The sequence below is a fragment of the Molothrus ater genome, chromosome 8, assembly GCF_012460135.2.
Source record: "Molothrus ater isolate BHLD 08-10-18 breed brown headed cowbird chromosome 8, BPBGC_Mater_1.1, whole genome shotgun sequence".
Taxonomy (NCBI): Eukaryota; Metazoa; Chordata; class Aves; order Passeriformes; family Icteridae; genus Molothrus; species Molothrus ater.
Window position 1 is genome coordinate 22,349,759 of NC_050485.2, and position 23,701 is coordinate 22,373,459.

Below are 23,701 nucleotides of genomic sequence, written 5' to 3' on the forward strand. Positions count from 1 at the left end.
GCATTAGTATAAGGTGCAGTTTCTTCTTAAGAAATTCTCTGAGCAAGCATGAAATCCTCTTAACGTATAGTCAAAAATTTGGATGTGAGAATAATATCAAGAGGGCAATGCAGCAGCATTTTGAAGAGAAGATTTTTGAAGGGAAGAGCAGGGTTTGATTCCCATTTAAACAAAAATAGTCTTGCAAATAAAACTACCAGCTGATGCAATATAAATTAAAGGTTTTTAAATCTGGAGAAAAAGCTGCTGAGTTATTAATCCCTGAACTGAAGCCCTCAAGTCCTTTTAGTGAGTGACTTCAGCTTGTCATCTAATCCCTTTGACTCACAGAAATCAGACCCAGAGTTGTTCTCTGTGGTGTAGGAAGAGGAAATTAAACCAGTGAACTAAATAAATAAATTGATTAATTGGCAACAGTAAGGAGTTGTGTATGCACTGTATCTAATTGCTTTCTTTATATTGTCTTCTTCAAACTTCTGGGAAGACATGGGTTTATGGGTTGCTCATGCAAAAATATGCTAAAAAGCCCCACCTCACCAAGGCTTTGAACCTTCAGCTTCAAAGATCATTTGTGGGTAATCATAGGTTGCTTTGGACAGTCTCTAATGGGGACATTGCTCAGCCAAGTTGAATTTATGCAGTGGAAATTCAGGCTGAAACTGAATACACCTCAGGATCACAGAGTGAATCAAATCTCATTTCCTTGCTTACAGGTGATATGGGCTGTGTGGACTTTGTTTCTCCTTCCTCTTCTTCCTTCTCAGTGATTTTTATTCTACCAGATCAGAGCTACCTTTTTCTCATAAGAAATATTGAGGAAATGGCTTCCCTGATCCTTATTCAAAAACCCATCAGAGCTAATAGTTTTCAAAATGTTTGATGTCCAAGAGGCACTTGGGAGCATTAAATCCTCACACAGGGATTTTTAGCCTGTAGAACAATGGTGTCCTCCAAGCACTGCAAAAATTACAGTGGAGATGATATTTCCATCACAGATCCTGCAGGTACTGATCCATGGAATATGGCAAAAGAGAAATATATCGAGAAAGCAGAAGCATTGGTGATCAGCTTCATATCCCCAGGACAGTGGCATTGTCTTTACCTAAGTCTTCAGCATATCTCACCTCTGTAGCCAGCAGGTTCTGTTTAGAGCTGTGACAGCAAAGGGTGCATGCTCTTGATTCAGAGGGCAGGCACTGTGGACAAGTGGTTCTCCAGCTTGCTGCTCAACTTGCTGATCAGCTCAATTTGAGGAGTCAACAGCCAAAGGTGCTTTGGAAAGGAAGCATAGGTTGTATTCTTTTGTTCTCCTCATCCTTTGGAGAGAGCAGATGCCAGCACAAGTCACCTTTTCCTTGGTTGTCAGTGGTAGGTGTTCAGCCAACACTGTAATCTTCTCTGGCCTGTCAGCAATAAACCTCACCTTTGTGTCATGTCCTTCCTGCCCATCCAGCATCTGAATGTCTGTGGAGATAAAAGCTCACTGTCATAGAGGTAAGATGCCTCTTTTCAGTCTTTCTCAGCTCCTCATTCTGAAGAGATTTGTCTCCTGGAGTGTTTGGGCTTGTTTCTGGGAGCATATGAATCGTGAGAGTGCTGGTGCTGAAGGGGTGGTAGGTCTGATATTTTAAGGACGTAAGTGGAAGAAATGTTTATGGGATAAACACTGTGTTCCAAGGCATACAAGGCTTTTTTGTTCTCCAAGTATGTTTTGATTGCAAGATGCCATTTAACCATGCCAGGACTCCTTCTTCAGAGGCATAGCTATTATCTTAGGCTCTGGTAATACGAGGATGAAGGACTAGAAACAAATGAGAGTCAGCAACCTTTGGTGCCCCTGTGTTTATTCCAGAGATTGCACATGGATATCTTTCTCTGAGAAGGACAGTAATAAGCAGCAGACAGTTTGATTTCTCAGAAACATCTGAGCTGTTTTCTGTGTGGTCCATGCCCAAGGCTCTACTCCCACTCAGCTTCACCTTGCTGGCTGTCTGCTGGCCAGCTTTCCAGCACATCCATTTCAGTCAAAAACTGTCTCAGCCTACGGCATTCATCATCTCATCAGTCCTGCCCTTGCTAGTGATTATCTTGGATAGTAGCCCCTGCATTTCCATTTGTTCCAATAGCTGTTTAAATGTTCCTTTTAAATTAACTTAGCAGTCAAGTTGAAGCAGTTCTGGTTTTGCAGGCAGAAAGCGTTTTCTGTGTTGGCTGTGGATGCAAGCATTAAGGGTCTCGTTCTGTTTCAGTTCTGGTCATTGCCCAGATGGAGTTTCAGAAGAATGACACATTCCAACAGCACAAAAGGGAATAATTCAACAAATTAAAATGTTAACAAGCTTCGCTCCTTCAGCATATCAGAAATTATTTGGTTTCCTAATTTTTGCCCTCATCACAGACTTTGTCCACTCCTTTTCCTCTGCTGTGCAGTGCAGATTAGTCTGAGATCCCAAAGTGTGGCTGGGGTTTCTGAGGAGTCACTTAGTTGGGACAGATTTTATTTTATATTGTTGTCTTGGTAGGAATTCCATAATTCTTAGAAACCTGACTTGCACAGCTGCATTCTTAGTAATTTCTACTCCTCCTTTACCTTCTCAGTCCCTCCTGATGTCAGTACTGCCTAGTCCCCAGCATCCTTGGTACTTGTGTTTAGAGCAGAGAGAGTTCTGACTTGCACAGAAGAATGTCTTATTTCTGCAGTGAATGCCCTTGAAGGAAGAACTCCAGACTCTGGATTGCAGGCTAGGTGAGCTGCACTTAGGTTGGCTTAAACCACTTTTGGGACTGCTGCCTTATAGCAGGCATTTTGCAACTGAAGTTTTCTTTTCACTACAGGATTTTCTGTAGGATAAGGATCATCCAGCAGCTTATAGCTGTCTGTTCCAACTCCAGATTTGTAAAAGCCTTAAGAGCTAGAACTTTTATGTGGGTTGAGTCACACAAATTTCCAAGCACTGCCCACCTTTCCTTATTAGCTTGCTACCTTCGCATACTGCTACTACAGTCTTTCTAGCTATTTGTAGCTAACCAGTTGAGTACAGATCTTCTGTTTCTTTTGGGTTCTATCTTTAGAAGGCATTTTTGCAGACTGAATTTGTAAGTCTCTCAGAATCATTAAACTGTAGTTTTAAGTCTTTTAGATATTGTCATGCAGGAAAGGACTCCTGGAGTCATTGTGATAAGTCTGGGAATGTTGGCTCAAGACTCAACAGTAGTCATAAAGACAAATAGAGAATTAGAAATTATTAGAGAGAGCACAAAAATAAAAGAGAAAAACTGTTGTTTTCACTGTGTAAGTCTTTGAAAACCCATGTTTTAAATCTTGTGTATTGATTCCAGTGCCCTTAGTTCATCAAACGTACCAAAGAACTGCAAAATAGTGTAAATAATCAAACAGCTGTTTGCTCAATGGGTTTCTTAACTATCCAGAGTTCTTGCTTGTATTCAAAAATTTTTATTTTCCCTGAGAACAGACTTCAGTTCATTTTCCACATGGAGTCAGGCAGGTGAGCTTAGTGTTTCTTCTTTCTTGGCTTCATTGCATCTCCTCAGGCCACTGAATGACTGCTTTTTATCACTTCCACTAATTGCTGAAATGTAAGTAGGAGCTAGGGAACTGATCTTCCTTATGTCTGCCCCTGCAAATGTACACCTTCCTTCTCCAGTCCTAGCTGGTTTTCTCTAGCGTGTCCTATATTGATTTGACTTACTTTAAATACAAGCATTCACTTGGTTTGTGGCCAGTTTTTTGGCATGTTGGTGTTTAGTTTTGCTGCTTCCTTTAATTAAATTTATTCATGCTGTGCAAACCAAGTTTAAAAAGATTTCTGATCATTAAAAAAAGAAAAAAACCTAATCTAGCATCCACTTTTTCTCAGCAAGCATCAGACCTAGGAGTGTACATTCATAAAGGCCATTGGCTTGCTAGTTGCTGTAAAAGATCAAAAAGAAAATCAAAATGCATGCCAAGCTCCCTAGCTTTTTGGAGTGTCTGTGTTCTCCTTTCACTTGTCTTGATCTTCAAGTCAGAGTCCTGGTGAGTTTTGATTTGGTTTTATCTCTATGTTAGTCTGCAATCATTATATCCCAAAGAAGTCCATGGTGGCTGTGTGAGGGGCACAAGGTCTCTTGGATTCTCCGCTGATTTCTGTGAACCTGACCAGGTGTCATTGTTCCAGAAGCCTCATGTGACTGCAGGTGTTTGATTAGACCATAACCAGAATAAGGCTCCCCATTGTTTTTTCCTTGGGCACAATTAGGTTTTGGTTTCTTTGAGCTGGAGCAGTGCACTTACTCTGTCTGGGTTTGATTGAACAGAAAGGGCTTTGTTGCATATCCTGCCTTAATCTATTCTCTAGACAGCCTTATTCCTGAGCTAACTGTCGTCTGGGCAAATTTGAATTTCTTTGCTGGAAATGAGTCTCCTCTGGCGTACATCAGGTATCCTGTTGTCATTTCACTAAGGCAATCTCAGCTGAAAGCTGTGTATTTGAGTTCCAGCATTTGCCAGGATGCTTTCTGGCTACTGGTCCTAGAAGGATTTTATTTCAAACTTTTTCTTAAAATCTTCAGCTACCATTTTTAAGGTTCTTCTATCTGTCTTTGATTTCTGTTATAACTTTGTACATCTTGGCTTCTCAGTTCAGCTGGAGCAGCAGTTCCCAACTTAAAACTCGTTTTATCTTGTTTTGGGCACCAGGGTTACTGGTCTTGCTTTGGTCAGTTAAATGGTGCTGAAGAGCTGCTGCTGACTAATTTTTTCCTCAGTGTTCAGGAGGACAAGGTCTTCTGTAAATAGAGAATTGCACCAAAGGTTGCACACAAATCACAGCATTCATTTGCTGAATGCTGGTTAGCCACTTAGGCTGAACGGGTAACATGAATGATAACAGTGAGCATAAGGATGCTCTTGTCCTCTTGTGTGATGGTTTGGTGACAGCAGTTGATTTACTGCTCTGTGAGAATGCAGCTGGTAGATAAAAAGCTTCTCCTGGAATAGCCCATCACTTTTCAGCACTTAAGTTAATTGTAAGCACAAAGGGGAAATAAAAAAATTAACGGTCCAGTCCATTGCTATCCGCAGTGCATTTCGAGCCTTGGCAGAATTGCAAGTGCTCTTACGTACCTAGCAGGGAGAAATGTTTTCATAAATGCCACCAGCTGGAGATAAGGGTTCACAACTCCAAAATGGGCTGTAACTCCAAAATAGCAAATCTGTCTATCTCAGGTTTTTATGCTCCTGCCATCATCCTGGCCTTTCTTAACACTGCCTGCCTTTCTCAACAAAATTTCTAAAAACAGGCAAGCTTAGCGGGTCTCATTCAATTTCTGGTGTATCTCCCCTTCCAGATCTAAATGTCTGCTCTGGAGACTGCTTATTTTATTAACTGATAATTTTTAAGATAATTTGTTTCAGGATCTTTGACTTCTTTTTCTCTGCCTAGGTTTTGAAAGTGCCAGCGTTATGCAGTATATGGAGGTTTGTTCCCTTGTCAGAAGCCCAGTGAACCTGTTTTCCTTCCTTGAATGGCACAGAGTTGCCTCCTTTATTTTCCCTGGAGAGCCTGCCCCTACAGTCTGGGAAATAGCACCCAGTGTCCCACAAAGAATACCAGGTTCTTTGTGCCAACTGGTATATGCAGATTACTATAAACCTACTGACCATCTTTGAAACTGGAAAAGGTGGACTGGGTTTGAGAAAAAGCAGAGTGATGCTTTTTCACATGCAATTTTGCTCCACGTGCTCCAAACCTGAATGGGTTGAGCAAAGTGCATTTAACACATATAGACATGACTGACTTCTTGAAATTCCTCTGCAGTAGAAGCATTCCTAGCATGGGTTTTCTGGTAAGGTGGGCAGGCTTTCAGCTACCTGGCAGCTGGAGCTCAGAAGGTATTTATTGTAGCACAGCACTGCCTAGTCCTAGTGATGGCTGCAGGAATGTCCAGGGTTATCCCCACATCAATCTGTTCTGCCTGTCTATACCTCTTACAAATGAAGTACCCTGCCAGCTGTGCACATAGAGACCATATGTCTGTCTCCTTGTTACTTGCCTTTGTCCTTGGTTGCAGCCTTACTGCTTCTTAAAGTACCTGTTGGTTGTTGGCAATGCCTGTCCTGTGGGAGCTTGGAGTGGGCACTGTTTTATTTACAGTTGCTTCTTGGTGGAGCTGGGTAACAGTTTTTGGCTTTGAGACGTTTCTGAAAGCTGAGTGATTTCCAGATTGGTTGGATCAGTGTGTTTTTTTACCACCATTAAATAAAATTGAACACCTAAGGCTTCTAATGGATTGTGGGTTTAAAACATTTCTGAGGCAGATAACTCTTGTCCTAAAATAGGATGCCATTTCTGCTAGCAGAGTTCAGAGAACAACAGTAATTTTCTGAGTGAGCTTATAAATTATTTATCTTTAGAAGAGGCACCTGTGGGCAGAAGAAAAAGACTGTAACCAAACCCTCACGCTCCATGGATAGAAAGTGTTGCCTTTGAGGGCTTGTTCCTTTAAAGATCACAGATCCCTGTGAGATCATTGAACAAACATCTGAGCTACTATATATCATCTGAGCCTGACAGACTGGCTCTATGCTGTGAGAAAAGGGGGTGTGAAATGTCCCTCCTTGATGCTGCTAACTAAAATAATAATAATGATAATCTTTTAAGTACAATCAAAACCTTTTCCTTGTGTAGGGAAGTGATGAGGCCTGGATTTTGCTACCACCCAAGTGCAGATGTATAAAAGCAGTCCTCAGGAAGGATTTGGGACACAGAAAGTTAGACTTACATTTGGCTGGGCACAGAGCAGTTCACTGAAAACAGCAGAACTGAGAGAAGTGACTGGCAGGGACACAGGACCAGCTAGTGGGCAGAGACAGTTCACTTCCAAACTCCAGGAAGCAGTGTCCTGGCTAATGCTCAGTCAGCTGAGCAGAGGGGGACTTTTTAGTCTGTGCTTGCCAGAGTAAACCTGGTGGGAGCTGTGTGCAGGGGTCCCTGCAGCAACCCTAGCAGGGGAGAGCAGGGTGAGGCTCCTTCTCTCCCTGTTTCCTGGCTCACTCATCTTTGCTATGAGCTGCTCAACTTTGTCCGTGTGTCCAGCTTCAGACACTGAACAGGACTCTCATGAGTTCTGTCAGCTTTGGGTTCTCTGCAGCAGGACTGGAGCATGTACTCATGTCTCTTGTTACCCTGGAGCTCATGGGGAGCTGCACCCACCTCTGCAGGCTGTGCTTCTCCCCAGTGACCTCTTACAGCCTTACTGCCCAGCAGTGTTGGTGCATCCCACCTCAGTGGCATCCTGTTTCATATCTCAGAGGAGAAATTTGCCCTTTTTAGCTTTCACTTAATCTTTTGGTCAGGCTGAACTTTTTACTATTGGAAAAATGTCCTTCCTCCAGCAATTTTTCCTGTACTCAGGGCAGAAAAGATGATGCCTTCTACTCTGGGAATGACAGATGTGTGAGCTGGTGGGGGCTGACTTGCAGGCTCATGCTCTCAGCCCACAGCATGAGAGGGCCATGGGTCCTTCACTGCAGGTAGTACAAGCTGCAGCTGCTGGATGCAGGAGATCTGGGACACCAGAGCAGGACTGGCATTGTGCTGTCAGTCTGACACATATGTGGCATGGTTACCCTTGAATCTGCAGCCCACATCTTCGTCTTTCCCATCTGACCCACTCCACATCCTCTGGATCCACAGATATGTGCTGTACATGCAGCATGTCCTGGGAATCTGAGTTGTGAAGCTATCATAGCAACATCCTCCTCCTCCCCTTCCTCTTAGCATTCATGAACATGAAAATAACAGTCATGGCTTGATCAGTGTGGGGGTGAGGAGTGGTGCTAAAGCATCAGCACTGCACTTAGCTCCAGGGTAGCTGCAAAGGTAAGGCAGTGTTGGGTCAGACAAAAGCTCTGAGCTGCTGCTAGTCCTGGAGGGATGCTTTTCTGGAAGCCAGTGGCAGTGGCAGCTGCTTCCAGCATGTGTGTGTAGCATTGGCAGCCTTAGTGGAGCCTCTCTCTGAACTTGGCCCCTGCAGACAGAGAAAGAGGAAAGGGAGAAGGAGATGAATGCAGCTGGGGTTTGGGCAGAGTCTGTTGGGAAATGTGGCAGCTGTGTGTGTGTTTTTATTTAACTTCTAATTATTTAGTTATGTTCTTTCTCTGTGGTGCTTCTGGGGATTAATTTCAACAAAGACTTCAGCCTGCATCAGCAACTTTAAAGTTGCTCTGTGAGAAGTGTGATGGCACTTGGAAAAAATTGTTTTCTATATTAATTAGAAGTTACTACTGTAAAATTGATGTCAATTATCCAGCACTTTATTATGGAGAGGCAATAGCCTCTTTGTAGTCCAGGTGTCAGCAGCCTTTTCATTACAATGAGAAATGTTGCAATTCAGTTGAATTCATGAAGAGAAACGCTCAGGGACTTTAAGTTGTTGTAGAGATTAAGGAGGGAGAAAAAGGGGAAGATTTGTACTAAACCTGGAATAAACAAGCCCATTTGATGACTGCAATGTAAAATGCACATTTCTACTGGAATAGGAAAACCCTGGAGTCTCTTCCTACAGCCTCCACCCTCTGAGCTGAGGGGACAGGCTGCTGAGTTTGCTTGTGGTGCTTTGTGCTTTGACTGGGTTTGGGAGGTGGGACTGCCAGAATTCCCTCTGGGTGTGGTACACAGGCAGTGACTCCACCACCTCTGCAGGGTGCACAGAGGGCATGTTTGGCTGCCCTCAGTCCTGCCCTGTTGTGCAGCAGTGCTGATGAGAGGTTGGCATTACATGCCCCATAGCCTGGCTGCTCCATCCTCTGGCATGGAACAGATGGGACAGAGCCTCTGGCTTTTCTGTCCTGTGGGCCTTGCTAGTCCTGACCTGGAGACCCTCCCCCATCCCTGAGCAGCTGGGAGTTGGTAAAGGGACAAAGGCATTTTAACCTGGCCATTGTTGGGGGTGTTTTGCCTTTTGCCTGATGTGAGATCATTCAATCTGTGTTGTGGTAGTTAATGACTGTCTTAGGGGCATGGAGAGGCTTTAGTGAGGTACTGGTGATGCTGACTGATTGCATTCTTGTGCTTTTCCTGTGCTAATTAAAAAGACAATGTGGAGACCTTGATTTGTTCTTGTTTCTGTTTTTCCTTCTATTTTTGTCATTACCTGTGCATGCTCCCTGGAACCTACCCACCACCAGGTCCTTTGCTGGGTGCTGTGAATTGCTGGTGCTCTCTAATTTTATGTTCCAGTAAGGCAGAGACTGCAGATGCAGATGATGAAAGATTCTGCAGGTTAAAAAGTTACTAAGCAATGAAGCAAATGATGTCTGCTAGATAGATGGGCCCTAGAGCTGCATGTTGCCCATTAGGTTTTACTGCTGGTGCAGCTCCCTCTGTGGCATTGCTGCTAACAGTAGCAGTGTTCTCCTGGGCACAGTGGGGATAGGAGACTGCTGTAATCCCTGTGTTTCTCCAGGACAGGATCTTCCAGGAGGACTGGTCTCTCCTGGGAGAATGCAGTATATTGGCTCTTGCTGAGGATCAGTCAGAGGGAACAGCTCTGCTGCAGCAAGGAAAAAGTCAGTGTATAGTGACTAGTACAGCAAAATGATGGTGTGTTTTGAATGCTGAAAATTTCAGGGCAGGGGCAACTGCTTCTGGGGGAAATGGTTTCAGAGCTCACATGAGAGGAGGCCACTGACCCAACTGACCAAGACTGTCCATCCAGTTTGCAAGGCAGTGGTAGAAGGAGCTGGTGGATGGAGCAAAGAAGGAGCCACAAACTGTGAAATAATCTTGTTCCTCTGGGTGCAGTGACCTGGTGTGGCCTGGGTGGGTTGCTGCAGAGAGCTGAGCCCCCACATCAGTCCCTCTTTGGAAGCCAGCCCTCCTGCCATGTTCCTGAGGGGATGCCTCTACTCACAAGCTGTTGGTATGACTGGGGAAGGAGAGTTTTATGGGGCATGGGCAGCTGTAGCTGCAGGAGGAAGCTGAAATCTGAATGCCAGAGAAAGCACTTGCTGTTCAGAGCAGCTCCTGAAAAGTTGGTATGGGGACACACATGCAGGGACCTGAATCTCCAGCTGTTCTCTGGAACTTCGGGAAAGCAGTCAGAGAGTGAGTGGTGATAGGGGGTTAATTTGATGGCAAATTATCTTTAAATTACAGTGGTGCAGGTCCACTGTGTTCTGGTTTGTTGCGGTGGAAAAAATGAGTGAATGTAGCCTCTGGGGCTGATACAGGTAACTGCAGGAAGGGAATTCAGCAGCCTTCCCTCCTCTTGTATTGACCCTGTCTGAGTTGCTTGCTTCCATCATAATGCTTTTTAAAGACTCTGATCCCCCTAAGGTAACCTACAAAAAGACTTTTAGATTGTGACTCCATTAGGGTTTGTTTGTTGGGGTTTTTTTGTTTTTGTTTTTTTTCCACTGTAAAGATCCAGTAAACTATTTTTAAAAAAAAGAAAAAAGCTTCCCCTGCATGTTTATCCTTGCAGTCTTAGGGGTGTCACATCAAACTCCTTGAAGATCATCTACAGTCCGATTTCATCTGTCCTTGCCTGACACTAAAACTGGTGTTTTTCCAGCTTCTCATGAGATTGTAAAAATCTGAATGAGTATTTAAAATCTGTTTGGAAGAGCAGTTAAAAATCCTTTCCCTTCTCATACTTGACCATCTTGGAATTCATGTTTTCTAGACACAAGAATTCCAAGAAGAATGGGTTGAACAAGACTTTGAAGGAGAAATGTTTTAATCTCAAAATTAAATTGCTCTAGTTCCTTTGAATCTGACAGGTGCAGATAAAGATCTTGTGTGTTTAAGGAAAAAGGCTGTTCTTCCTGCAGTAGTTTTCCTGAGCAAAAGTCAAAGCAATGTGTAAGAAGGGCAAAGGATGCTAACATACAGTCTTCTATTACACAAAGGATGTGAGGTTTTTTTGTCATCTGTGTAGGAAGTTGATGACTTTTAAACCTTCCTGTTAGATATTCTTAATACCTTCTGCTGCTCTTTGACCTGTCCTCTGTCTAGCAGCTGCATCTTAAAGAGCAGATGAAATCATCTCAAGGATGGCAGGTCCTAATCTCAGTAACAGTTTCTATCCATTACAAGGTATGAGGTTGAAATGATCTGTGAGTGGGTTTATCTCAGATCCCACGTAGCATTTTTTTCTGCGTAGCAGCAAGAAAGGGAAATTATCAGGCAGTGGGGAGAAGCTGTTTATTTTTAACTTACCCTTTCTTTTTAAGTTCTATTTCATAATTAAAGGAGATAAGGAGTGGAAGCCAATGAAATACATAGCTGAAGGGATAAGCTGATCTCAAGCTCACTGCAGAGATTACAATAAATAACAGAGTAGAGACTTTGGGAGCCTCTTTCCTTCCCTGTCCTCATCCTGAAGCATCAAACTGAGTTCTTAGCTGCCTTTCAAAGGTGATGCAAGCAGACAGATTTAAAGGATTCTGGTTACAGAGCTCACTACTGCTCTCAGAGTTTACTTCTCTTCACCATGGTTTGAGGATGCCTCTCTTGAGTATCTGAAGAGATCTCTACTCAGAGCTAGCAAGGAGGAATCCTGATTATTCCTAAAGAAACACATGCATTGAGCAATCACAACTGTGTGGCACTGTGCACACCTGTGTGGGTGGGAATACAGGGAGACTGAAGGGAAGGTTCCTGGGGAGTCAGGTAGCCCTGAATGAAATGCCTTTGCTCTTGAATTACTGGTGGAGAAGCCTGTTCAACTCCTCACCTTTCAAACCAGGTTTTTTCTCTGCAGTTTATTAATCTTGATCAATTTGGCTTCCTCTGATTGACAGGAGCAAGCTGCCAGATCCTTTATTGCTCAGAAGAAGGTGCATTATGCTATTACACCATGTCCCTAGTGGATAGTTATTCCTGTGCCCAGGTGGCTTTCTTTCATCATTGCTCTTGGCTCTGCAATACTTCTTGTAGCTTCTGCACACAGCAGCAAGAAGGGCAGGCTGAATTTGGAGATGGATGTCATTGCAGGGAATTCTTTCTGCCAGTGGAGCTGACAAACAAAACAGCATTAGGAAATGAGTGCTGGAGAGGAGGCTGTGAGCCTTTGCAACACTGGCAAGCTGTTCTTAAATAGCATTGCAGAATCAGAATCAGTGCAGTTGGAAAAGGGCTCTGAGACCTTCAAGTCCAAATCCTTATTCCTATCCCTAGCTTGTCTGCAATGCTGGAGGACAGTTGAGCTGCAGAGACTGCTGTGTGACCATCTCACCTGGGAACCATTCTGGAACCCCTTTTTCGCCCCCAGTCCTCATCTGGATGATTCCCTGTAGCTTCTGCCATCTCAGGCCCCCCTCGCATGAGTCTCTCTGTGCATCACTGCCACATGCAGAGTTTGGGGGAAACAAGCTTTTGAAGGAACCCTAAGCAACTTCAGATTTCTTAGAATAAAAGACATAAGGACAAGATTCCTGTAAAGGGCAGGAGCTGCCAGCTGCCTAAAGGAGCAGTTGACAGTAGTGCTTACACTGTTGGGAGTACAAAAGGAGAGTGTAAGGGCTCCTTGTTGTTCTGGTCATTGTTGTCTTCAATCCTCTGCAATGCTCTTCTTAGGATCTGTTCTGAGTTGTGATGCCTTGGAGCTGGGTCCTCTTCTTTTGCACCTTTTACCATTTGTCTTCTGGCTGAAGCTTGTCATGAGCTGGGTTACTGTAGTGCAAACCTCAGATGTTCATATTCTGTTTAACTCTCAGAGCAAATGGCAACAGCCTAAGAATGAAGTTCTTGTGTTTAGGAGAATCATTTCAGGCATATGTTTGCCCAGGAGTGTTGACCTCTATGGTTCCTTGTAGGAAGATTGTTGTCACCAACCATCTCATAAGTGCTTTGAGGAATGTGTCCATGCAATGCTTTAAAGCTAAAAATCATTGTGGGAGTCCCTCTTGGTGTTCCCTAGTTAGGAAAATGAATAGTTCAATAGAACAGAGATGTGTAACTATGAGTTTGCAAGTACAGCCCAATGCTGGGAGCAGAGTAGGGCTGTAATAAAAGCTGGAACTGCTTTGACTGTAAAACCCAAAGATAGTAAAGTGTCTCCTGGGCAGAAAGACCTGGATTCATGTCTTCATGTCTTTCTAAAAGCAGGGTCCATACCAAGGCTGGGCTTCTCTTAGTGCTTGTCAGAAGCTTGCTCCTACCAGGAGAGACATGCAGTGCTCTGTATGAAGCTGACTGAGCAGCTCTAGATGCGGGTGGTTTAGCAGGCTGTGACTGGTGATTCATGAGCCAGGAGGGAAGTGTGGTCACAAAACTAACCTTGGAAGGACTGTGGGACTGGGCAAATCTGTGTTTGTATTGTGCTTCTGTGTTGCATCTGGGTGTACATGTGGTAATTAGCTGCTTGGTTTATTAATATATCTAATTCTGATGACAGAAAGCTGCTGCTGTCATGGATATAGGTTTCATCTAGCATTCTCATGAATGGAGAAATTCTGTAAATTTCAGGACTGTTCCTTGGCATTAGGAAGCCGTTAGTGCCCAGCTCCATGTTGTTAATCATGAGCCAAATATTAGCTGTTAAAGCCATCTCTGTTGTGAAAACAGGTGCCAGAGCTGTGATCTATCTCAGCCCTGCTCCTCCTGTGCTGAGGAGTGTGTGGATGCTGATTCCTGTGCTGTGTTTGGCTGTTCCTGGCAGGTTTTGGAGGTGGTGAGGTCCAACTACGACACACTGACGCTGAAGCTGCAGGACGGGCTGGACCAGTACGAGCGCTACTCGGAGCAGCATAAGGAGGCTGCCTTCTTCAAAGAGCTGGTGAGCTGCCTTGCCTCTGAGCAATCAACAGCCCTCTTCAGAGCCCTTGTTATGGCCTGGGCAGTGGTATTTGGGGTGTAGCTGAACAGTCCTGTTACTCCATTGGACTGCCCCCAAAGACATGGCAGGAGCAGGATCTGGGCAGACACTGCATGTCTGAGAGCTTCCTGGAGCTCCCTGTGTGGCTGAAGAGGAGCCTCCAGGCTGCTTAGGCCAGCACTGGTCAGATGGTCTCTGTCCCTTTTGCCATGGGGATTTGCTCTGCTTTGTAGTGGTAAATTTGTATGGAGAGAAGCTGACTGAGCTGGCTGCTCCCACCTGGGGTTAATCATGCAGAGCAACTTGGCTTTTTTGCTGTTGTTAAGGGGACCATGAAGTTTGGGACTGATGAAACATCTTCCTGCTCATTGCTTTCCTCCATCATTCACAAAAAAAAGGGTTTCCAGGCATAGAAAGTGAAGGCATTCCCTAGAAATGTCTCCCTCTGCAAGAAGAGAAGACTGATGGTAGGAAGACCCACAAAAGTTAGTCTAAATAATTCAGGTTGGAAGTTATAATTCTTCAGCAAGCCAGCTTGCTTACCCTCCTCCAGAGAGCCCTGATGGAACTTTTCTTGTCCAACAGCCACATGAGCATGGAGGCAGTGTTTTTGTAGTGACTGGTGTGTGAGGGAAGCCTCACTCTTGAATCATTACAGCTTCACCAAAAGGGAGGGCTCTCTAACTTTGGCAACCTTCTCCACCAGTCTGAGAACCGATTCTTTCTCCCAGCTCCGTCCCTGCTGATTGATGAGTAATTGATGCCTGCCTACTCTATCACGAGTCTCCATGCATTTGGATGTTGTTGTGCATCCTTCTGTCAGCTCTGCTCCAGAACAGGCACCTGAAATGGTTTTGTTTCCTTTTACAGCATGCTTTTAACTCTCTTGGGGTCATTCCAGCCCTGACATTGGGTAGTATATGGGCAAAACCATTTGCAATTGCTTCTATGCTATTTTTCTGTGTTCTTTTGTGCCTGTTTTTGTCTCTCTGGCCTGCTGTTTGACACAGCTTTCCTGGAATACAGCAAAGAAATTTGGCCATAGCCTTCCTGTGACACAGGCTTTTTCTATTACTGTACTCTAGAAATAAGACACATTCCTGTTTCTGTTGTCATCTGTTCTGTCCCAAGGGCTCCCACCCTCATCCAGCATCTCCTTCTCCTTGGCCACATGACTGCTCTGCTTCCTGCATGTCCCACTTTCCACTTGGCCTGGAAGAAGCTCAGGCCAGTCATGCTAGTTGATTAAAATGACATTCTCAGTCCTATGATCATCACAGCCACAAAACACTTCAGCTAAAATTATTTTCTTCCTAGACAAATTTCCTATTTTTTTCAAAATCCCAATTTTGTATCATTTAAGAATCTGTTTATTATAACCAGCCCATCAACTCCCTTGTGAAAATTGCCCATCCAGGTACCCCTGGGACCCTCTCCTCGAGAGCATATAAAAGCCTGAATAATTACTGTATAAATGTGCTGATTTGACCCAGTTGTGAATCAGTTTAATCCACATCTCTAGATGCCCTGAGAATTGGGACCCTATTAAATGTTCTTTACTCACAGCTACAGAAAATCCCCTGCATTCCATTAAGCTGTTGCCTCAGCACAGCGGGAAATGAACCTGATACGTTGTGATTTGTCTTCAGCAAATCCACTTGGCCTCCCGGCCTCCTCGCTCTGCTTTTCTCTAGGTGCACAGTAACTGATGGCTTTATTAATTGTTCAAACAACTCATCAAAAAGACCCTAATCTGCCCTGTCCTTCCCACAGTCCCTTCAAACCAGGTACTTGCTTTCTTTTTGTGAAGCTTTTGAGATTTTACTTCAGCTTCTGTTGCTGGTCTGATGCTGGATAATACCCCCCTACCCAGTGCTTTGGGTTTAACCTTGGAGGTTTGCAGGATTTCATGGAGGGGGCAGAGGGAAGTTGCTGCAAATCTCTTTGTGAGCTGTACCAAAGGATCAGGGTTGGTAGTGAACTACAAGTTTCTGAGTTCACATTGTTCCCATCAGGTCTTCCTGGACAGGATCTGTTTGCAAGTAATTCTTTCCAGATTCTGACAGGTTTTCTTATCACTGTCTGCAAATGTTTGCATCAAAGCAAACCCTTCTTGGGTGGGGAATGACACAGAGGAGACATTTTCCTTTTCAGCTGCCTTTTTATCTCTCTTTGCTCCCATTAAGTAGGTGAGCAGAAGCTTCCCCAAGCCATTCTGGTGGCTCCTTTATGCTTAGAAATCTTGTTCTCACTCCTTTGACCTGCTTTGCTAATTCACTGCTTCACTTCTCTTGCTTTGCCTCAGTGCTGCTCTTTCTTGCTAATCCCAAAGAAAAATCTGCTTTCTTCTCCCATTCCCTTTACAAAGAGGTTTTCAAAGGCTGCGATACTGCAGCCACATTGTGGTGGAAGGTGATGTGCAGATTGTTTTATCAGCTGGGGTTTTTGGCATTTTGTGCTGCCTTTGAGGGGCTGAAGGAATGAAGTTAAGAAGTTTTCTTACACTTTTTATTTATTTTCCTTTGAAGCCTCAAGGATGTCATTTGAGGTCTGTGCTGCTTTGATAGAATGAATGGTTTGGATGTGAGCTTTTGGACCCTCACATTGCAGCTGGAGGAATGTGTAGAAAGAGATTTCAGCATCTTTCCAAAACACTGTCTTTGCAGTTAGATAGGTTTCATCAGTCTCAACATAGTCTGATTAGGGATTGATTTCAACTGGGGAAATTATCTTAATTTGACTTTTAATTAAGTGTAGTAGTCAGTGTAAATGTTCTTCCCATTGTACAAATAATTTAAGGGCTGCTTGTTGATTAGGAATAGGTTTAGTTGATGAGACTTGCTGTGAAATAGGAGTGTCGGTAAAACCTTGCACACTTCCAGCTCTGATGACACAAAACTAAAATTTAATCATGTTTTCCCCCCATGGTTAATGCCCTTGTTTCATCCATTCTCTCATTAACTCATCCTTCCACAGATGATGTCAGTATTTCATGCATTTTCCATTTTTTCAACATTTGTGGACTAATAGTAAGAAAACAATTTTAGAGCTCTTCTGTCCCTAATTCTCCAGGATACTCCGTACAGAAGCAAGAGAGGACACGTGCTCTGCTTGTACTTCCTAGCAGAATTAATATTAAAGCTCTGACCTTAATTTCTACAGTTTTGGGACCTCTATGTAAATCTGGAGGGATCTGGTAAATTCCAGGCTGGCAGCCAGGCCTGGGCTGCCCACTGCACCAAGAGCTAGGAGGAGTCTTGGGGTGTATCCTTATGGAGCAGCTTAGGTACACTATAGGAAGCTTCTGAAATGTGTCCTTATTACAGACTGACATCTCCCTGTGTAACTGTCTGGTCTTCCAACTCCAAAGGGGAGATGAGTTCTGGCTCCCTGTGCAGAGCCCTGGTGCTGGAGATAACTTGATTTAACTTTAATTTGAGCTATTCTTACCTTTTAGGCGGGTTGGCTCGGGCTGCCTGATTTCTCAGAGCAGAAGAAATGCTGGGCAGAGATTTGTGTAAACGTCACTCCTGTGTGTTATCATGCCCACTCTTCTCCCCAGTTTGTGTTAAGGCAGATCTATGTTCATCTAGACTGCTGTTGACCAAAGTTTGTGTCTAAAGCTTCTCTTGAAACCTGAAGCTCTCTTTAAATGAAACTGGCTCCACAGTAGCTTCAGGCGAGCTCCTCCAGCGCTTCACAGCCCATAGGTTTCAAAAGTATTTCCTCTTTTCCTGTGTAAATCTTCTTTGTCTAAATTAGGCTGTGTATTTCTTGCCCCATCCCTGGGGAGCCAGATAAATATTACTCACTGTTCTCTTTCTGACCTCATTTTACATAATGGAGTGTGTTTGCTCTATTCCTCCTTCTCTTTGCAAACTAATCAGGCTAATTAATTTCTTGTGCTCTACCCCATAGCTACAATTTCTGCTAAGCCCTGTGTTCTTATTGTGCCACTCCAGCCTAACTTTCTGGGCTTGCAGAGACTCCTTCTTGGAGACCTTGATGTGTATACAAGCTGGGAATCTTCTACTGCTGGTGCCCGAGTCCTGGCAGCAGTTCCTGAGGCCAGGAGCTCATTACTGCTTGTACTTTGTGTTGCTGGGACCCACAGAAATGCTTTTAGTCAGAATAAGGATACTGGCTTACACTGCTTATAGCATCTGCCCCCTTTCTTCATGCACTGATATTCCCCAGAGCAGAGAACTCCCCACAGCTCATTGCGTGTGTTCTTTCCTTCTTCTAAGAACTGACTGGATCACTGGCACTGGAGCACTTGGTAGGACTGGAACCAAATCCTGTCAGTGGGACTCCTGTCTCCTGGCACCAGGACAGACCTGTGCCAGCCAGTGTTCTGGAGACCACTTGCAGAGGTGTTTAACACAGGGTACAACCATGCTTATCTTGCAAGATGTAGTCCCAAACTATTTGAGGATGTAGTAAGTAAAAAGACACCTAAAGTAGAGAGTTGAAGGGGTGCTCCAAGGGAACAAAGATGCTTGGGGTCTCTGCCAAGCATCCTGATGAAGGAGAGTTTGTGGTTTCTGCAGATGACATAAAACTCAAGTCCTTTGTCTCTTAGGGTAGACATCTTTGCTGGTGTGCTCAGGTTGTCAGGGTTTATGCAATGGGGCTCACTGGGGTTCGTTTCACAGCTTTCCCTGTTAACCTTCCAAGTTTTGCTTTCCCTCCCTTTCTTACACATTCTACCTTTTGGGTAGCTTTCTGCCCTTTCAGTGTGTTTTTCTCACCAGGGTAGCAAGTGAGACCCTCAGCAGTGTGTATATATATGCTCTTCCAGCCCCTGGTATTGGATTCCTCATTATGCATCTATATAATTCTTCCTCCAGTGCTTTTAGAAAGTACAAAACACTAACCAGGTCAGCAACAACCTTATTATCACAGGCTCCGAGTCTCTGGGAACTGTAATCCTGTTGTTTGGATGAGCTTGTGTCAGTTTTGCTTTCTGTCACTGCTGCACAGTCGCTGACACAGATGATGTTTGACTTTGTTTTCTCGTTGCCAAGTGCAGCTGAGACTGAGCCCAGTCTGGGGCCTGCATATTTGGCCAAGGAGTCTGCTGGCACGAGGGGGGAAGGGAAGCTGCTGTCAACAGGGCTGCCCAGCTCTTCTTTGTGCTCTGTGGGTGACCAGAAGTCTGGGTGTCATTGAGGGATAAAGGTGTCTCTTCTTCAGAGACAGCCAGTGAGCCAGCTGCATGTGTACAGCGCTCAGAATACACACAGCTGGCTCTGAACCCAGGGGTTTCTGCCAGCCTGGGTGATAATTTGTGTTTACAGCACAGTGGCATGGCCTCTGTCCTCTCCTTCAGTCTGTATCTTTGGCTCTGTGGGTTCTGGAGCAGGACAGAGGCCATGGCACTGCATTAATCTGGGAAATGCTCACTGGAAATGCTCTGGTGGGCATTGATAAAATATGATCTTTAAGCTGCAGCCTGGGAGTGCTCACTTCCCCCATCTCTTTGCCCCAGAACAGGAGCCACATCATAGCTCATGCATCCACACAGAGCATCTTCTCCCATCCCTGTCTCATTGGGAATTTACTCTCCTTGCTGGGATGTCACTGTAGACATTGCTGTTTTTCCAAGAAACACCTGAACCTCAGTGTTTCCTTGCTAGGCTGGAGTCTCAGTGAGAGCTTGCTGCAGCAATTGCTGTGCAGCTGGAAACGCAAAACAGCTTCATGCTGAGCATGGAGGTCAGCAGTGTCAAAACCACCAGGCTCATGAGGAGCCAGGACGAGTCCCGTGGCTAAAACATCTCGTTTTGTTTCTGTCAGGTTCGCTCCATCAGCATCAACGTGAGGAAGAACCTTGCTTTCAACACGCTGAGCCAGGAGCTGCTGCTGAAGGAATTCTCGACGATCTCCTGAAGCGGGGACGCTGCGGCAGCGCGGGCGGAGCCGGGACGGCCCCGGTGGGCAGGGACACTCGGCTCTGCGGCCGGTCGCCTCCTGCCTGCGGAAGGGACTGTGTTTCTTTTAGGGGAACGCCTTGCTGCTGTGTGTTTGATCCCAAAGGAATGTGTTTAAACAGAACTTGGGCTGAGGAGAGCTGATTGGCATGTTGAGGAGGAAGCAACTTTTTATGGTGCCACGGGAGTGGGCAGCCATTCCTGTGACATAGCAATGGGAGATTCCCTCCACAGCCTCAGGGAAAATGCACTGGAAACCTTTGTAGCAGAGCTGGGGAGAGCTCACAACTGAAATAATAAAACCAGCCCAGCTGTGTGAAACTGTTCTGGGTAGAGATTGCTCACCTGCTCTATGGGGAAAGCTCTTTGGTCCCAGGTGAGGGCTGTTCTTGTCCATCAGCCTGGGTCAATGTGTCCTCCTGTCATGTAAGTCAAATCCATTGCCATCCCATTGGGAATGGCTTTGGATTATAAAACAGTTTCCCCAAGGAGCAGGCCTTGCTCACTCCTGTCTCCTGATGTCAAAAGGTGTCACTTCAACCAAGCCATTGAAAAAGGGGAAATTTTGCTTCCAAGGCTGTTGGCTTGCAGGGTCCAGTGTGAGCCAGGATCCAAGAATATGGGTCATCAAACAGAGCACTTTGTCACTGGAGACCAGCTCTGCTTGGGGTCACTGTTGCTTCTGGTAGCCCCAGCTCATCTGCTGTTTCTAAGGTAGAGGGACATTTTTAGATATTTGGTTTTCATGGGGCAGAGGCTGACTCCTTCTCCCCACTCACCTTGTTGCCCATCAGAGACCGCTTTGCGACAATCCTCCTCTTCCTCACAGGAACATCTGCCTTGCACATGTTTGCAGGTGCCTGGTGACCTTCATAAATGAAGAAGTCTCCAGTTTTTCCTTTGTGTGTAGCACACAGTTAAAATGCATCTGGAGAAGTAGTGACTTCACATTCTCGCCCTCCTGTCTTCACCAAGCGACGTTCAGCCGTGTCTGCTGAGGGCTTCCCAAGGAGGAGCTCTGGGATGATGCTCTGGGGCACAGGCAGACTCTGCTCCCAGAGCCAGTGCTGCAGAGGTGCCCACATCTGGCAGAGCCTGTTTAGAGTGCTGTGTCAGGCTCCCAGCTCAGGAATACACAGCATGAACACCTGTTCCACACCTGTTCCCTGCTCATGCATTTTCAGCTCCCAGCAGTGATGTTATGATATTAGGATCTGGCCTGACTTGGTGGACTGAAGAATAGAAGTTATTTACATCCCAGATCCACTGGTTTTTTTCCTCCCCCTAGAAAACATGTTTTTTTAAAAAAAGTGCCTAGTCCTGCTCTTAGCCTTGTAGGTTAGTGTGAGTAATGTGGATGTCATGCTCATTTACTACCATTTTTAGGCAAGGCTTTTTTCATGCTAATGTGCGTTAATTGTGTTAATGTTTCATCTTACCTGCTATGAGCATGGGAAACTGAAAGCTGTGTCCTTGGCCACCCACTGGGCACAACGCCGATGACATCCCTGTGCTTTCCTTGGGAGCACTGGCTTCTCTCAGCAGATGATACTATTCCTCAGCAGGGAATTGTCTGGCTTTTAACAGCTAAGCCAGACATTTCTTTGCTTTCTGCCATGCAAGTGTATGGGAATGTGTATGTGTCAGAGGGACAGTGCTTAGGGGAGAGCAAGCAGGCTCCATAAAATCACTGCTTGAGAACAGACCAGGGCATGTAGAGGAGGCAGCTTCTCCAGTGGAAAATGAGGAACAGATGTTTGCAGTACGTGGTGCTTGTCTGGGGGGATAGAGGGGGATCTCACCCTCTGAGGGGTGGGATCTCGCCTTCTCAAGGGGACTTGAGGTGCAGCCCCAGCATTGTGACTGGTGGAGCATTGAGTCATCCAGCTGTCCTCATGCCTCCTGTTCTCTGAACCCATTTAGGCTGAGCCTAGACACATACATGAGAGAGTTTGGGATGAGTCTGCTTCTGACTTGGCAGCCTCTGGAATTTTCAGCTTCTCACTCTGGGCTCAGCTATCCTGTCTCCCTGAGGGTGCTCCCTTGCTGGGATGATCATAGAAACCCAGGCATGTGTAGGATCAGTTCCTGAGCCCAGCCCTCACCCAAGTCTGAGCTGGGGAAGACTGTGATACATGTCCTCTTGTCACACTGTCACTGAACCAAGCACTGTAAATGGATGTACATACAAACCTAGAACTCAATAAATAGCAGAGCCCCATCTGTCCAGAGTGTGCAGTGTTTGTCCTTCACTGGAGGGAGAGTGGGGTGGTTGGGGAGTGGTCCTGTCACCATTTGGTGGCACACTGGCTGCAGCAGGGCTGTCACCTGTCCTTGGGCTCTCCTGCCTGTGCAGAGGGAGGCTGTGGTGCTGCACAGTGATGCTCTGTCCTTGTGTGCAGGTACCACCCTGTAGTCAGCATCCCTCTTCCTCCTATGTGTCCCTGTGGCTGGCACTAAGGAAACCATGAGCAAGGCTGAGCCCATGAGCGAGGGATGCAGGGACCTGCCTGTGCATGGTGTGATGCTCTCTGTTGCTGGTGTCAGCAAACTCCTGCTCACAGATTCTGCTGCACATTTGTCTGCTTTGTTAAACACCCTACTACAATTTGTGTTTTGAGGCCAGCTTGAACTGAGCAGAAAGTCATTTAAATCTTAATGTTCAGCTTCAGGATGTGTGTGACAGCCTCCAGCTTCCCTGTATCTGATCTGAGCAGGTGAGTGTATTTTGTTATATCTAATTCATAACTCTGTCTGTTATTGGAAGAGCTGTTTCTGAGGCTTGGGGAGTGTGGGGAGAAGTCAGATTGCTACCTTTAAATTATGCAGCAGCTGCAGAGAGACAAATACTTTACAAAATAATGACCTGGAAGAGAATTGAATTTGAGCTAAACTTTGGAGGGAGTTACTAAGAGTTGTTTTGTAAGTGTCACTGATTTTTGATCTCTTTTTCCTGAGCTCTTACAGGTCCCACTTTTCATGCAGACTTGAGAGGGGAGCAGCTCCTCAGGAGCTGAGTCTTCCCTGCATGGGCCAGCAGCTCCAAAGGGTGTTTTGTGTGTTCTTAGGAGCTGCCAGGAGCAGGTAGTAGCAAGCCCCTGATCGTGTGCTGCAGCCAGAGGGCAGGGTGCACCTTTGCCCACCTGCTGTGTTTGCTTTGCAAACCTCTTTGTCCTCTTCCTGGTGATGGCTATTGCCTGCTCTGGTCCTGTATCCACGGCACAGGGGCCATTCCTCGGCAGGATCGAGCTGCCTTCCATGTGAGCGTGTCCTGGTGTCTGCTGTGGGGTGCTTTCCTCAACCCCACTTGAAGAATTGGACACTCCCTGCTCTGGGGTCCTGCACACTGTTCCATGGTGGATATCAGCAGAAGTCCTGGAAAGAGACATCTCCTAGACAGCGCTTGCACAAGGGACCAACCCCAGCGCGCTCCACCTGCTTCCCCACACGTCCTTGTCAGCATGGAGCTGCTCTCTCCCCTAGCGCCCCTTCCAGTACAGGGCAGGCAGAGGGAGTGGCTGTTCCCCCTGCCAGGTCACAGCTGGCACTATGTGTGTTGGGACAGTGTGTGGCCAGCTGTCAATGGTAAGATTTACAGCTGGCACTCAAAAGCAGCTCTTGGTCAGCACTGAGGACTTTTGGGTATTTCTCATTATTCTCATCTCTTGTGGGGCTCTGTTTTCCTGTTTGGGGCTTGTTGGTATGAGCAGGGTTGTGCTGGATAGAAGTTTGATGGGTTTCTTTGGCAGATGAGGCATTGCAGTAACCTGAAAGAGGTAAAGCCCAGCTTTGGAAAGAGTAGAAATCCAGAGGGGTCGGTATAAGACGAGCTTTTTCCATGGTGGCAACTTATTAATGCCTTTGCTGATGCTTTCAGGGGGAGGGTTAGTGATGAATGGAAGTCTGGAGCAGCAGTCTAGAGAAGGGCTGGTGCAAGGCTGGTG

At 45.6% G+C, this 23,701-nt stretch overlaps 1 protein-coding gene across 1 annotated transcript in view; it reads left to right on the top strand.

Annotated features, from left to right (window-relative positions):
• ARMH3 (armadillo like helical domain containing 3) overlaps nt 1-21,986 on the top strand; it is a 123,485-nt gene extending 101,499 nt beyond the window's left edge. The window contains exons 25-26 of the mRNA XM_036385444.2: nt 13,669-13,785; nt 19,624-21,986. Of these exons, the coding sequence (XP_036241337.1) occupies nt 13,669-13,785; nt 19,624-19,716 (210 nt within the window). The 3' untranslated portion in view covers nt 19,717-21,986. The remainder of the gene's footprint in view (nt 1-13,668; nt 13,786-19,623) is intronic.
• The last annotated feature ends 1,715 nt before the right edge of the window (nt 21,987-23,701 follow it).